At 41.8% G+C, this 16,172-nt stretch overlaps 1 protein-coding gene across 5 annotated transcripts in view; it reads left to right on the top strand.

Annotated features, from left to right (window-relative positions):
• Positions 1-16,172, top strand: part of OTOF (otoferlin) — a 182,055-nt gene that overhangs the window by 133,623 nt on the left and 32,260 nt on the right. For all 5 annotated transcript variants that reach the window (XM_087717423.1, XM_087717420.1, XM_087717421.1 and 2 more), the window contains exons 23-29: positions 1,215-1,404; positions 2,348-2,472; positions 5,386-5,520; positions 6,329-6,490; positions 8,719-8,838; positions 11,305-11,466; positions 15,371-15,533. In XM_087717423.1, coding sequence (XP_087573549.1) covers positions 1,215-1,404; positions 2,348-2,472; positions 5,386-5,520; positions 6,329-6,490; positions 8,719-8,838; positions 11,305-11,466; positions 15,371-15,533 — 1,057 coding nt within the window. The remainder of the gene's footprint in view (positions 1-1,214; positions 1,405-2,347; positions 2,473-5,385; positions 5,521-6,328; positions 6,491-8,718; positions 8,839-11,304; positions 11,467-15,370; positions 15,534-16,172) is intronic.

Below are 16,172 nucleotides of genomic sequence, written 5' to 3'. Positions count from 1 at the left end.
TCTAGCTGACTAACATTTTTCTGCGGTAGCTGGGGAAAGAAGAAGCATGATATGAGAAGCATGTGTGGAAAAAAAAAGAATGGGGGGAATATAAATTTTCCAGGATATCATGATCCTCCTTATCTACAGATCCCCCTTGTCTGTAGTCTGAAGACAACAAGGGCGGAAGTGGCCCTGTGCTTTCAACGCAGTTGTATGAAACAGAATTTCAGCTGAAGCTTTTCACAACCCAGAATTGTTTTAGAGCTTCATCGTGTAATATGTTAGGAACATGAGAAAAACATCAAAGAAAGAAAAAAAGAAGAAAGAAAGAAAGAAAGAAAGAAAGAAAGAAAGAAAGAAAGAAAGAAAGAAAACTGGCAATTTTCCATAGACCAGGGGCGTCAAACTCAAGGCCCAGGAGCCACCTTGGAAACAGCAAAGGACCGGCCCTGTGGTACCTCTGCCAGCAAAAACAGAGCACAGGAGGGTCGCCCGTGGCTCTCACAAGCTCCGTTTTCACTGGAACAGGGGTCCAAGTGGCCGTCGCAGCCGAAATGGAGCTCAGCAGCCCATTTTCACTGGCAGAGCATTTGGGCCTCCACAGGCACCCCTGACATGACTGACATTGAACTGGCCCTGTCCCCCCTGGCCGCACTCACACACACACACAAAGTCATACACAACTCTGATGTGGCCCTCAATGAAATTGAGTTTGACACCTCTGCCATAGACTTCACAGTTTGTTTCTGCAATTCAGAAGAAAGGATCCAAGTTATTTCTGCTACAACAGGCTGGCATTCAGCATTCAGCAGGGAAGGCAAAGCCTGATCCATATATTGAAAAAAGGAATGTTTTGAAATTGGATATTTGTGTTTTTCCAAATCCAGAACATTTTAACCATTGAAACAATATATAAATTTGATAAACCCAAAATGTTAAACCCTGTTTAATTGTGTAGTTTACTTTTGAGCATTTAAACATATAAGAAGGCTTTTTTTTTGAAAGAAAAAAGAAATCAACCCAGTGTTCTTGGATTACAGCTCCAATCATTTCCAGCCAGTTGCAGATTTAATGGTTTGCTAGTATATTTTTTTTTAGTTTTGGATTAAATAATAGTGTTTTTGATAACTTCATGAGTTTTAGAACTCAAAAATAGGAATAAATGGGAATGATTCTAATAGAATGATGGAAACACCAACCTGTTTCTCTTCTTTGACTCATCTTTTCTTCAGTTACCTGGGAAACGGGGATTTGGACCAGCTGGCTGGACTGTACAAGCCAAAATGGAAGTTTATTTATGGCTAGGACTCAACAAACAGAGAAAGGATTTCCTCAGTGGTCTACCTTGTGGTTTTGAGGAGAAGAAACTTCCTGCAGGACAAAATCTCCTAACTTTCCCACCCATCACCCTCCTCTATACTAGTAAGAAAATATCCCCTTTGTTTTTGGTGGGACGGGGAGTACAGACACAAGGCACAGGATTTCTTCTCTCACACCATGGGGAAGAAGATCTGTCAGAAGACATTGTCTGAGATAAAATGATGTCTGTCCCCCCAACAGTTCCAGACTCAGAGGTCCCTGGGATGGATCTTATTTTGGCATTAGCTGCTTCAATGTTACTTGAATGGCAGGCTAGATTAAGTGAATGTGGGACGGTGTTTTTGGCCACTTCACAGCTCCCTCTTCCAATGTTCTGCTGCATTTCTTCCATAATTTGTACTCTGTTTAATATTGTAATGAGGTTACATCTGAGAATAGATAATCATAGCCTGATTTTTCTAGGTGTTAATTTTGAAAATGGGACCCAGGTTCAAAGCAAAGGCCTATTGAAAAATTTGATTTGATTTGATTTGATTATATTTATATGCTGCCCTTTCCCCCCGAAGGGGACTCAGGGCGGCTCACAATTCAAATCAGGGAAGGGGGGGGGGGTACAGACAGAAAATGAAAGACGAACCATAACAATACATAATTTAAAAACACACAACAGTCATACCATTCAAGACAGGGGCAACAGTTCTTTAGCCCCAGGCCTGTCAGAACAGCCAGGTTTTAAGGGCTTTGTGGAAGGCCTGGAGGGTGGTGAGGGTTCGAATCTCCACGGGGAGTTCATTCCAGAGGGTTGGAGCAGCCACAGAGAAGGCTCTCCTCCGGGTAGTCACCAGTTGGCACTGGCCGGCGGATGGAATTCGGAGGAGGCCTAATCTGTGGGATCTAATCGGTCTAGTGCAGGTGATTGGCAGCAGGCGGTCTCTCAAGTACCCAGGTCCAATACCATGAAGGGAAAATTATTTCATTCTTTCTCCCCCCCCCCCAAATCTAATTCTGCATCTGTCTTCCTTAATCTTCATTCTTTCCATCACAGAGAAACAAGTCTTCCAGCTCCGAGCCCACATGTACCAGGCCAGGAGTTTGTTTGCCGCAGACAGCAGTGGCCTTTCTGACCCTTTTGCCCGGGTTTTCTTTATCACTCAGAGTCAATGCACCGAGGTAAGATGGCAGCTGCCTGACTCGAGAAGTGTTGTTGCAGGTCAGCCTTTTCCACTCCTTGTCCTCCGGGTATGCTGGGTTACAATTCCTATATACCATATGTTTTGCTCCATAAGACGCACCTTGGTTTTGAGGAGGAAAAGACAAAAAAAAAAATGAATACGGAGCACCGTCTCACTGTGAATATGGAGCGTCAAATGTGAAGCAGCAGCGTAGTGAGGGCAGGAGGCGGAGCCTAAAGGGACCACCATGGATAGGTGTCCTCTCATGTGCCAGCTCTGCCTATTGACTCCTGCACTGTAGAAAAGAGACAGAAGAAGCGGGGTTCAGCACTGTAAAAGGACCCCACCTCCATGGCCCAGCTGCTATTCACCACATTCGCTCCATAATACGCACAGACATTTCTACCCACTTTTTTTGGGGGGGGGGAGTGTGTCTTATGGAGCAAAAAATATGGTACTCCATTTGAGACACATGATAGCTCTGTTATCCTAGGGTAATGGAGGTTATAGTCTACCACATCTGGGAGGTGCAGGGTGTAGAAATTCTGTTTTAAGTAATTTTTCAGGGGTGTCTGAAAGGTAAAAAAGTTGAGGCGATACCTTCATGATCAAAACATTGCCTACTTTTTACGTATCAACTGTGCAACACTATAGGTTATGCCAGAATTTCAGAATGTCTTTGCTTGGTAGTTGCCTGACGGTGTGCAGAACATGTGTGTCAGATGCTGTTCCATGTTATTGGCTACATAGTCAATGGGGGGGGAGTTCATCCATCCATTCATTCATCCATCCATCCATCCATCCATCCATTCATTCATTCAATTTACATAGCTGCCCATTTCAGTCAGTGAATCTGAGCGGCTTACCATTCAAAAAATATATTCCAATTAAAACACTAACAACATTTTCAAACAATAAAAACAATGTACTCATTCATCCTTCTAAATCCATAAATAACTTAGGACTAATTATTTATCTTTGTACATAATTTCTCTTATGTATTCTTTCTTCTGCTCTATGATGAAAATCAGAAGTCCTGTTTCATGGTGCTCCAGCATTGCCAACTCTGGTGTAGCACTGCATGCCATTCCCATGTCATCATAAAATCCCTGGTGGTTTTTGACTGATCTACTAGATCCAACACAGTGGGCATGCAGTGTGTCATTTTTATAAAGCAATATCATCTGGTTTGGTGAAGGAAATAGCACCTCCTTCATGGAATACCCTCCTCAAAGAGATTCAGACAACCACCCAATCCTACTGAGCTTTCATGAAGGTCCAATAGACCTGGCTTTCCCCCAACCCCCAGTTGTGAATGTAATCTCCTGTGGGGTGTGTGGGTGTAATATATGGATCAGGCATTTATTATAGTGACTCAGAGTTCTTCTTTTAACTTACGTATGTTGCTGCTATTGTTATTATGGTAAGTGAAGAGTCATATAAGTTTGCTCAATCCATATACATACATACATACATACATACATACATACATACATACATACATACATACATACATATATATATATATATATATATATATATATATATATATATATATATATATTTCAAGCTATTTAGGTCTCATCCGCAGTAAAAATATTGGGTGTCTGTCTGGATGGTCTCTTGTGACGAACCGAAGGACAGAGAATGGAAGTAGTGATCTTCCTCCCATATTTGGGCATACCGGTGGTTGTAAATAAATAAATAAATAAATAATAAATAAATAAATAAATAAATGAATGAATGAATGAATGAATGAATGAATGAATGAATGAATGAATGAATGAATAAATAAATAAATAAATAAATAAATAAATAAATAAATAAAGCCTTTGTTATATTTGAGTTTTTTTATTTGTGCTGATTTATTTATTTATCAGCACAAATAAAAAAACACAAATATAACAAAGGCAACAGTAAAAAATATTGGGTTTCTGTCGTGATGGACTCTTGTGACGAGCCGATAGACAGATAATGGAAGCAGTTACCTTCCTCCCATAATTGGGGCATACCAGGGGTTGTGACACTATATATATATAGATTTTACAAATACAACAATATATATATATACATACATACATACATACATACATATATGCTGGTCTTGTTGTATTCAGGTCTTTTCCCCTGTAAGATTGAGATTGTCGTGGCAACGTTTCAGCGAGATCTCACTCACCATCTTAAGGCTGGGTTTTGGGCTTAAAGTGTGATCAGAGCTGCCGTCTTTCTATAAATCTTGGGGGGGGGGTGTGGAGTGCTGGCTTTGTTTCAGTAAGTGGAATGATTGGTTGTGTGGTTGTATCATGACTGGTAGATTGGTGCTGATTGGTGCTGGCTGTGTGTCCATTGTTTTTTTGTCTTGTAATGGCCTGGGTGGTAGGTGGGGCTCATTTGTTGATTAGGGCTGGTTTCCAGATGTCTGGTAGGCGGAGGTATTGTCACGTTTATTCATGTTGTGGGGGTGTTTCTCTATTTTGATAGCTTCCATAATTATTCTCTTGTTGGAGTGTTCTGTTTTGAAGATTAACCTGGTTCCTTCAAAATTAATTTCATATTCCTGTAGCTTTAAGGTGTTGGAAAGGCAGGAAGTTTTTTCTTTTTTTCTGACTGTGTTCTTGTGTTCTGCGATGCGTGCATTTATTCTCCTGTTTGTTTTCTCTATGTATGTTGCAGGGCAGATTTTGCATGGTATTTGGTCTAGGAACCAAAAAAAAAACCCTGATTGAAAAGGGAATCAGAATGCTGAGCTTGGTATAATAACCTTACATTTCAAATTCAAAACAAAGTGAATGATTTCTGTTTTATATTAACAAACAAAAACCCATCCTGTAGAATGGGAGCCAAAAGAAGGTTTGTTGAGATGAAGAAGAGGTATTGGACCTCTTTAATTCTTTGCTACCTCCACCCACAGGTCTTGAATGAAACACTCTGTCCTACCTGGGACCAACTGCTGGTGTTTGACAATGTTGAGCTATATGGGGAAGTACATGAGATGCGGGATGACCCTCCCATTATTGTCATTGAAATCTATGACCAGGATACAGTGGTAAGAGAAGGCTGAGGCCCAGTGAGGCAATTGGTCCACAATGTCCATAAAATGAGACAGAGGTGTTTTTTTTACGTGTCTTATATAAATTCAGAAGCCTCCAGTAAGAATGTCTCCTCATATCCCTCAAGATTATCATTATATATTTATAATTAGTATATATTATCATTATATATTTCTTAATATAATGTAATATACTGCTCTTAGACAACTAAACTAGATAGTTAGCAGCAGGCTCGGGTCCAGGAACTTGCTTCTTTTAACAGCCCCATAATCCCTTGCGAGGTGGAATCTGGGCAACTGAATGGAGCTAGCAGCGTGTTTACTGGCTGGATGCCCTTCCTGTCGCCAATGTGGAGATTTGTTCAGCAGATATATTCCCATTGTGCCCAGAGAGAGAAATATCTGGCCTCTACCTAGGAGCGAACTCACGGCCTCCTGATTGTGAGGCGAGAGCTTTGCCTCTAGGCCACCACACCACTCCAGGTCCAGGATCTTGCTGTTTGTCTAAAAATGTTCATCAGTGAGAAACAGCATCACTCCTGCACTGCTGTCCCCATATGCATTTTTCCTAGGTAAATAGTAAGCATTTATTTTTGAGGCTGAGTCAAAAAGAGTAGTTTGCCTGGCTATTTTAATCCTGAACTTTTCATCTACTATTTTTTCCCCCCTGAGGGAGGACTGGAGAACAGGATGTCATAGTCTTTGCCTTGATGTTTTGAACAAAATTTTCAACTGGTGGGTACTCAGCAGTGGCTCTTTGGAGACCCTGGGAAGGATTAAGATGGTGATTTCTGTATATTTTCAGGGGAAGGCTGACTTCATGGGACGGACATTTGCCAAACCTGTGGTAAAGATGTCAGATGAGGAATACTGCCCTCCACGTTTCCCGCCTCAGTTGGAATATTACCAGATCTACCGGGGTAACTCAACTGCAGGAGACCTGCTGGCTGCCTTTGAACTCCTTCAGGTAATGGAATGAACGGCGGTGTTTTAGAGTACAAATGGATAGTATCGAGCTTGAAACCTCATTAGGCAAATTAAAAGATTAACAGAGTTGGAAAGGTCCTTGTAGGTCATCTAGTCAAACCCCGTGCTCAAGCAGGAGACCCTACACCATTTCTGACAGATGGCAGTCCATTCTCTTCTTGAAAGCTTCCAGTGATGGAGCTCCCATAACTTCTGAAGGCAAGTCTTCCATTGGTTGATTGCGCTCACTGTCAGAAAATGTCTCATTTCCAGACTGAATCTCTCCTTCTTCAGATTCCATCCATTATTCCTTATCTGGCCTTCAGGGGCTTTGGAAAATAGCTTGATCCCTTCCTCCACCCCCTCAAATATTGAAATATGTCTCACCTAGTCCTTCTTCTCACTAGACTAGCCATGCCCAGTTCCTGCAACCGTTCATTATACGTTTTAGTCTCCAGTCCCCTAATCATCTTGGTTGCTTTTCTCTGCACTTTTTCTAGAGTCTCAACAACTTTATATAGTGTGGTGACCAAAGCTGGATGCACTTTTCTAGATGTGGCCTTACTAAAGCTTTATAGAATGATATTAGTACCTCACTTGAACTTGATTATATCCCTCTGTTAATGCAATTTAGGAGTGCATTGGCTTTTTTGGCTGCGGCAGCACACTGGTGGCTCATATTTAACTGGTTGTCCACCAAAACTCCAAGATCCCTCTCACAGTTACTGTCATTAAGGCTGGTTTCACCCAGTCTATATGTGTACTTTGGGGGTTTCTTGCCTAAGCGTTCATTTGCGTAAGTGTTCAAAATGCATTTGTTTCAGAGTTAATTTGGGTGTAAAACATTCTGGGTGAGGGAAGTGGATGGGACCCAAATTGGGATGGGAGTTGTCCCCTGCCCTGTCTATTTAGGTTTAGGTTTAGGTTTCGTTTTATTTATATGCCGCCCTATTCCCAGCGGGACTCAGGGCGGCTCACAAACCCAAGAGGGGAAGGGAAACACAAGAACTACAAATACAAGCATTTAAAATAATCAACAGACACACAATCGAGAGGGGAAGGGAACTCATCAACCCCAGGCCTGCCGACACAGCCAGGTTTTAACGGCTTTACGGAAGGCCTGAAGAGAGGTGAGGGTCCGAATCTCTGCGGGGAGCTCGTTCCAAAGGGCCGGCACTGCCACAGAGAAGGCCCTCCCCCGGGTAGTAGCCAGATGGCATTGGCTGGTAGACGGAACCCGGAGGAGGCCAACCCTGTGTGATCTAATGGGTCTTTGGGAGGTAATTGGCAGCAGGCGGTCTCTCAAGTACCCAGGTCCAATACCATGAAGGGCATTTATTGGTAGCGTTTCATATTCTCTCCTAGCCCCCTCATCTCAGTTAAAAATATGATGGATTTGGACAACAAAAGCTGCTTACTTGTCTCACTGGATAAAATAGGGCATTTGTGAAAGAACAAAAAACAAAATAACTAAGTAATACTTGTTATCAAGATAACTCAAACTTTTCTGAAGATGGATTGCACAGAGTAAGACCTACAAATGGAACCCTCATAGGACAGGATCTTATAAATATGAAATGTTGTTTTATTTCTGAAAATGGACATTTGCTTTTCCATCTTTTTTTATTTGAGAATAGGGTTTGTTTCATGGATCTCCCTATTTCTCTCTTCCCCTGTCCCTCTATCATATCTATTTTCTTAGCTTCACTATAATTAAAAAGGCAGATCTTGCTGGCAGTCACCAATCATTTGTGCTACAAATTAAGATGCTTCTCAAATTGTCTAAGATTGAACAAAATACTTGTTATTATGCCTTTCTGTCTTTTAGCTCAAGGATCTATTTTGCATCACGCATTGTTTATGACTTGTTCCTTTTCTTTTGCATCATTTGTTCTTTCCCCCATAACAACTATGCCATTGCTTGTTACCAGCTTTTTTCATCCTTCAATTAACTTCTTTGAGTCCCAGATAAAATGTTGTAATTGGATTTTCTAAATTAGCTAGAAATGAAGCAAGAAGCACTAATGTAATTTCCCTAAAACAGAACACTCCCTCCCTCCCTCCCACCCTCTGTGTGTGTGTGTGTGTGTGTGTAAGAGATAATCTAGACCCCCAAATCATAGGAAACATATAAATGAAAAAGTACCTTCTTCACAGACGATGCATCATGCTTGCAAAGATTAAGCTAAAAAAATAGAATCTCTCTTATATCAGCCTTCTATCTTCCAGATTGGACCCGCTGGGAAATCAGATCTGCCTCCCATCGATGGACCCACAGATATGGATCGGGGTCCCATCTTGCCTGTCCCTCTGGGGATTCGCCCTGTTCTGAGCAAATATCGAGTAGAGGTAATATGAATTCTTTTGACAATTATTGGAATTTGTAGGTATCTCTTTAGCACAAAATCCACATAGTGGACCATACTATAGGCACCCTCAGTAAACTGGTGGTTCCCTTTGGAAAACTGTTTTATTTATTAATATATTTATTTGACATTTATTTATTAAATTTTTATGCTGCACATCTCCCCTATAAGGCGATTCTGAGTGGCTTTGTGAACTGTCAGAGATATTACCATGTTTCCATGAAAATATGACATATCCTGATACAAAGCCCAATTGGAATTTTCAGCACATGGGCTAAAATAAGCCTCCTCCCCCAAATTAGCCCCCCCCCAAAAAAAACTACTTAAACACATATGCAGCCGGTCCCTGCCATTTCCTCCAGTTGCTTCTGGAGGGAGGGCGGGGGGACATGCCCCATGCACCCATACCTAACGGTAATTGTGATGGCTGCGCAAAAAGAGAGGCCATGCCAAAAAGAGAAGCCGCAGAAAAAAGAGCGGCTGCGGGAAAAAGAGCATGCACCATGCCTTGCGCCCCACCTGCCACCCCCCAAATTGTGCCCCAGCACAAGAAGCATCTTATCAGACACTGTCAGCTCTGTTGTGTCTCTCGGCCAGTCTGTGCAGGGAAACACCTTGAACGGTAAAGAAAAACTTCTCGCGAGTGCGAGCAATTAACAACTTCTCGAAATCGTGAGAAGTTTTTTTTCTTTACCACGCAAGGTGTTTCCCTGAACAAACCGGCCGAGAGACACGATGGAGCTGACAACGTCTGGTAAGACGCACGTCTTGAGGCCCGCTCTGCCCCACCTGCCACGCCCCAAATTGCGCCCCAGCACAAGACGTGCATCTTACCGGACACTGGCAGCTCCATTGTGTTCCTTGCCATTGTGTCCAGGGAAACACATTGTGAAAAAACCTTCTCGCAAGTTTAAGAAGTTTGAACTCGCGAGAAGGGTTTTTTTTACAACGTGTTTCCCTGAACACAATGGCAAGGAATACGATGGAGCTGGAAAGATAAGACCCGTGTCTCGCTTCTCGCTGGCCCCACCTGCCAGAAAATAATAACACACACATGCACACACGCACACACCAATAACAAGGAGAAGCCCTTAATATTGAGGTCAAAAGAAAATAAGACCTTGTCTTTTTTGGGGGGGGGGGGAAACATGGTATGTGGAATGAAGACATCTCTTGCCTTTATCTTCAAAAGCAAAGTTAATTACTGGGCACAGATTCACAATCTTTTGTATGTTTGTGTTTGCCTAGATTTTTGTATATGTACTGTATATCCCCACATGAAGCCTTTTGTTTTCTTTTACAAGAAATAAAACCAAACAAGAGCTTGGAAGATATAATTACATACAGTATATACAATCATGAACAAAACCATCATGGGAAACCTATGAATAGTAATTTAGCTGTGAGTGAAATAAATATCAGAGCAAGAATTTCAACAATTCAGAATATATTTTTTTGAAACCGTTAACATTTCAGCCCTTGTTTTATAACTAAAGTAAATGGAGGCTTTCCTTTCAATGCATGCAGGAGTTTTAGGCCAACAGTGTTAATTATGATGAAATTGGTCCATTATTTTTTAAGTTTCTTAAGCTTCTTGGTAACATTTCTTACATTGTCTCCTTATATAATTGGATTCGTGTTGTTTGCATCCTTGATTTCTTTATCTTTTTGGTGCTTCCAATCGTCTAACTCAAGGGTGTCAAACTCAAGGCCCATAGGCCAGATCCGACCAATGGGTGCTTAAATCTGGCCTGTGGGGCTGGCCTGGAAATATCAAAGTACCAGCCCACAGTGCCTCTGCCAGCCAAAACAGAGCTTGGTAGGGTGACTCGTTTTTGGCCTCCCTGGCCTCCAGCAGCACTATGATGACCAAAAATGGGCTGTACAGATGCCCACTGAGGCTCCCGTGCGACCTGTTTTTGGCCTCCCCAGCTTCCAGCACCACTCTGCTGGCCAAAAACAGGTTGCATGGAGACCTCATGGGGCCTCCACACAGCCTGTTTTTGACCAGATTCCAGCAGGTTCTAACAGGCTCTGGAGAACCGGTAGCAGAAATTTTGAGTAGTTCGGAGAACCAGAAAATGCCACCTCTGGCTGACCCCAGAGTGGGGTGGGAATGGAGATTTTGCAATATCCTTCTCCTGCCATGCCCACCAAGCCACATCATGCCTACCAAGCCACACCCATAGAACCGGTAGTTAAAAAATTTGAATTTCACCACTGTGCTGGAGACCATGCAGGCTGAAAAGAGGCCACACAGGGGCCACCTGTGCCCTATTTTTGCCAGCAGGGTTCTGCAGAGGGCATCCATCCTGTTTCTCTCTCCCTCCCCTGGGCCGGCCCACAGAGAACTACAATGCTGATCTGACCCTCAAAGAAATCCAGTTTGACACCCTTGGTCTAACTATAACAGACTCCTCTTTTAATCTCTGATTCAACTTCCTTCTAGATTTTGTTCTGGGGATTGAGAGATCTGAAGCGAGTGAATTTGTCCCAGGTGGATAGACCTCGAGTGGACATTGAATGTGCTGGAAGAGGGGTCCAGTCATCTCTCATCCAGAATTATAAGAAAAATCCCAATTTCAGCACTTTGGTCAAATGGTTTGAAGTGGTGAGTTTTTCCTCTCCTCGTGGAAGCAACATAAGGAAGAAGGGAATTGAAAGGACAGGTCCGATGGATCGCAACAAAATAATCTAATCCGCTATTCTGTATATATCATTTTGGATTCTCACTATGCTCACCTACTACTTCCACTGTTGCGTTCCAATAACTGATATCCATGGAAAGATAGAAATCCCCTGTCCTGTCCATCTCCTTATCATTTCCCAGGCCTTCCTTCCCACCATATACAGGCCTGGAAGCCATCTTTTGCATTGGGCCTCCAGACCTGCCATATTTAGTGTTGTGGGAAATTGGGAGGGGGAATTGTATGAAGTGGGATAGATGCAGTCAAAATAATATTGCTTTCTCAGAGAGTCAAGGACGTCTCACCCTGCACCTGGAGTTGTGTGACTGGGAGGCATCGCCAGTTGGGATGGTGCCTGATTGGACCATGTGATAGACATATGGGTGTTGGGCAGGGACTTGAACTTTCATCCAGGTGGGGAAAACCTGGAAACTTTCAGATTTGGGTTTTCCCAGACACCTCTAATAAAATGGAACTTTGAGGAACCTCAAGTCTTGGAGTCTTCTTTCGTTGGGGGTGTTACTTGGAACCCTGACACTAGTCCTCTTCTCCATTCTAACTACTGCAGTGGTGCAGTGGTTGAATGCAGTACTGCAGGCTACTTTTGCTGATTACTGGCTGCCTGCAATTTGGCAGACCAAATCTCACCAGGTTGAAGCTTGACTCAGCCTTCCATCCTTCTGAGGTGGGTAAAATGAGGACCCAGATTGTTGGAGGCAATATGCTGACTCTGTAAACCACTTAGAGAGGGCTGTAAAGCACTGTGAAGTGAGCCTAAGTGCTATTGCTATAAAGTGAGCATAGTAAATGGCATGAGGCTGAAATGTTAGACTATGAGGAATCCATATACTCCTGCAATCTTTCCTAAGATTTTCCCATAGTGAAATGAAATTGAAAAAGCATAACATTTGTGTAACTCTCACTCTCACTCCCTGGACGGTAGAATACTTCCAATTCAAGGACATCACATATTTATTTGACTACAATACTGAAACAATGTAGGGGGGAAATCAGATTAGAAATATGAGTACATTTCTCATAAGACGTTGGTGGCCTAACCATGCCCAAGGCAATAACAATGTTAAGACTAACCAGATATCGGTCTGACCCATATCTATTTACTAAAGACTAGTTAAGTGGTCTTGGAAGCAAACAATGTTTTGATGAGTTGCAGATTCAGCTGTGCTCACACTGATCATCCAACAGACGTCTTTGGCACAGAATCCGATCCTCCTTGGCTGCAGTCTTACTTTTACATACCTGGCAAAGGCCCCTTAGAAATAAGTGGGTTTTACATTTACTTAAGTCATGCATAGGATTGTGCTCTTAATGCAAAAACTGCTTATAATTTTACTGCCAGAGGTGGTATGCAAATATTTATACTTAAAAATAGCAGTTTTATATATAAAAGGAAAGATTCATAAATGCATTTTATGTCTTGGAGCATTAATCTTACAGTAATAGTTTTCACATCCTTCAGCAATAAATAGTTCCCCATCCAACCCCAAATTTAGATGTCATAATTAAATCATATTTAATCTAAGTCAGTGTAGTCATATTCTAAATGTCAAATTCTTATGAAAATTTGGCAAACTTCATATTTGGCATCAATCGTATCATTCAGCACAGGGCAACCATGGGTTAGCTATGACAAGATGACCTCTCTTGATAGCTGTTTGAATATCCCTAAAATTATGTTTGAAAGTATTTTAGCTCACTCTGACAGAGATTCTTGTACATAAAGAAGAGGAGAGCTGGTTAATCATCGTCAACTTCTTTTTAATGACCCCATAATACCTTGTGGGGTGGAGTCTGGGCAGCTGAATGGAGCTGAGTGTTTACTGGCCAGATGTCTTTCCTGTCGCCAATGCAGAGTTTTATTCAGCAGAATATGTTAAGTAAGCTCCCCGTTGGGAGAGTGAGTACGTTCAGCAAAGCGTTGTGAGAGTTGTGTTGGAGAACACACAAACCAGCATACAGAGATACTGCACTTTAAATAGGCTTCTACTTTCATGGAAATAGAGGCATCAGAGTCCATCAAACAGTCCAAGTCATACACGGATAAGACAGTCAGTTATCAATGTCTTTCAGTTAAGGGATAATCCAAATAACATAGTCCAGTAACATATAATCAGTCCAGTAATCAAAGTTTGCTAACAGTTGCAAAACTTACAATAGCTCACGGCACTCAGATCAGATCATCCCAGCATCTAACGAAGAGAGAGAGAGCTAACAGACATTCTGGCTCTTATGGCCGATTGAGGAAATAGCACCCAATCATATTTTACAGTATGATTTAAAGAAACAGTTACAGCATTGTTACATGATTTATATATTGCCAACTCAACCGTTAGAATTATATTCCTAACAAGATATATTCTCATTGTGCCTAGAGAGAGAAATATTTGCCTCTACCTAGCATTGAACTCACAACCCCCTGACTGTGAGGCAAGAGCTCCACCTCTAGGCCACCACACCACTCAAGAGAAGAGTGGTATGGTGAGAACCAGAAAACAAACAATGGACTCTCCAAAGGTGTAGTGGATCTATTGAAGTTTATTCTTCCCAGTCCCTTAAGCATTCAGGAACTGAGTTTGGAAATCAGAACAGACTGTTAAGAGTTTTTCAGCAATCCAAACTAAGAACTCAACATTCAAAATAATGTACTTAACCAAAGAGGTAAACTCTTCAGAAGTAGCAGTTTCAAGCTTTCTCTTCTGCTTTCTCAACAATAGTCACATATAGTCATAATGACTGTTTTAATGCCTCTGAGGAATATTTTGCAGTTTAAGGAACCAGGGTCTCAATAGCGTGTTGAATCAAAGTCAGGTAGTGTAAAAGGGTGATGGGATTTGTTTCTACAGACCTGATAAGGTTAATTCAGCAGGTATTTCTATCTGTTAACCTCTGGTATCCACCATCTTCCTCAACCTTCTTCTCTCACACCTACTCCCTTGTCAGAGCAGCTTCAATGCTCCATAGCATGAGTCTACAGATAGTCATATTCTGCTGCTGTGGTTTACCTCCCCAAAAATCTGGTGTTTTTCCTTCACTATTCTCATTAGAAAGTCCAACTATGTTGTGAATTCGGAGTATTCCAAATTTTATCAGTTTTGTTAGAAATACTATGTGTATATACATATATCAGGGGAAAAAACTATGTGAAAATTCTAAGAGCTATTGTAAGTGGGCATTAGCCAAGATTAGCAGGCTGAAGTTCTCCAGATGTTTAGACAACTCACTCATCATGCTGGCATTGACCATGCTAGCTAGAACTAATGGGAGTTGAAATCCTAAACTTCTGAAGAGCATTCAGGATGCCTATTTTGGTGACACAGACAATATATTACGTTTGATAAATCCATGGCCTTTATTTATAACACACTTGTTTCCTCTAGAGGGATGCAGTGGCTCAGTGGCTAAGACACTGAACTTGTCAATCAGAAAGATCTGCAGTTCAGGGGTTTGAATCCCTAGCACTGCCTAATGGAGTGAACTCCCGTTATTTGTCCCAGCTTCTGCCAAACTAGCAGTTTGAAAGTATGTAAAATGCAAGTAGAAAAATAGGGACCACTTTTGTTGGGAAGGTAACAGGGTTCCATACGCCTTTGGCATTTAGTCATGCCTGTCACATGACCATGGAGATGTCTTCAAAATGTGCTGCTCTTCGGCTTTGAAATGGAGATGAGCACCACCCCCTAGAGTCAGGAACAACTAGCACTTATGCACGAGGGAAACCGTTACCTTTACCTATGTTTCCTCTCTGCCACTTTCTTAAATACCAGAACCTGATCAAAATTCATGACTTGTATTTCTTTTTCTTTTCAGGATCTGCCTGAAAATGAACTCCTGCATCCACCCCTCAATATTCGTGTGGTGGATTGCCGTGCCTTTGGGCGTTACACCCTTGTGGGAAGCCATGCTGTCAATTCCTTACGGAAGTTCATCTATAGACCTCCAGATAAGAAGACTCCACATTGGAGCACAGCAGGTAGGGAATGAAGAGGAATTCATGCTATGGGAATAGATGGCAGGAGAAGATCAATTGTTGGGCTGGTTGTCCTCATTGGCCAAGAGCGTGAACTATTAGTGTATTCCAAGTATCCAGATGATACCGATAGAAGCTCAGGTACCTTAGGTTTCACCTGTGGAGTCCTTGGTGCTCTCCGAGCATGGTTGTTTTCATGCAGATGTTTCCTTACCAAACTAGATAACCTCATCAACACACTGTACCGGTAATGATGAGGTTACCTAGTTTGGTAATGAAATGTCTGCAAGAACACATCCAAGCTCAGAGAGCACCAAGGAATCCAGATGATAGTTTGCTGGCACAGAAGAAAATGGGAAATGTGAGAGTGAATGGCAAAATAAGAAGATAGCAAGATAATAAAGAGATTATGTTCAAATCTCACAACAGATAAGGTTTCTAGATGAGTTCAGTCAACAGTCTAAACTTAGTTGAAATAGCAAATTCAGAGTGTTAGGAGATATTTTCTTAAGCACATTATGCGAATGGGTCTCTAACAGCAAAACATAATATAATTTATTTGTTCAGTCATAGCAGATTATGGGAACATTTAATTATATTTTGTTATTTAAAGTTTTAAGTATTAATATATTAGGAAAGTCA

Source organism: Thamnophis sirtalis, unplaced genomic scaffold (genome assembly GCF_051295495.1).
Source record: "Thamnophis sirtalis isolate CommonGarterSnake01/CBP01778 unplaced genomic scaffold, rThaSir2_p1.2 scaffold_6, whole genome shotgun sequence".
Lineage (NCBI taxonomy): Eukaryota > Metazoa > Chordata > Lepidosauria > Squamata > Natricidae > Thamnophis > Thamnophis sirtalis.
The sequence above is the reverse complement of the archived record's forward strand: the minus strand, read 5'-3'. Positions and strand labels throughout refer to the sequence as shown.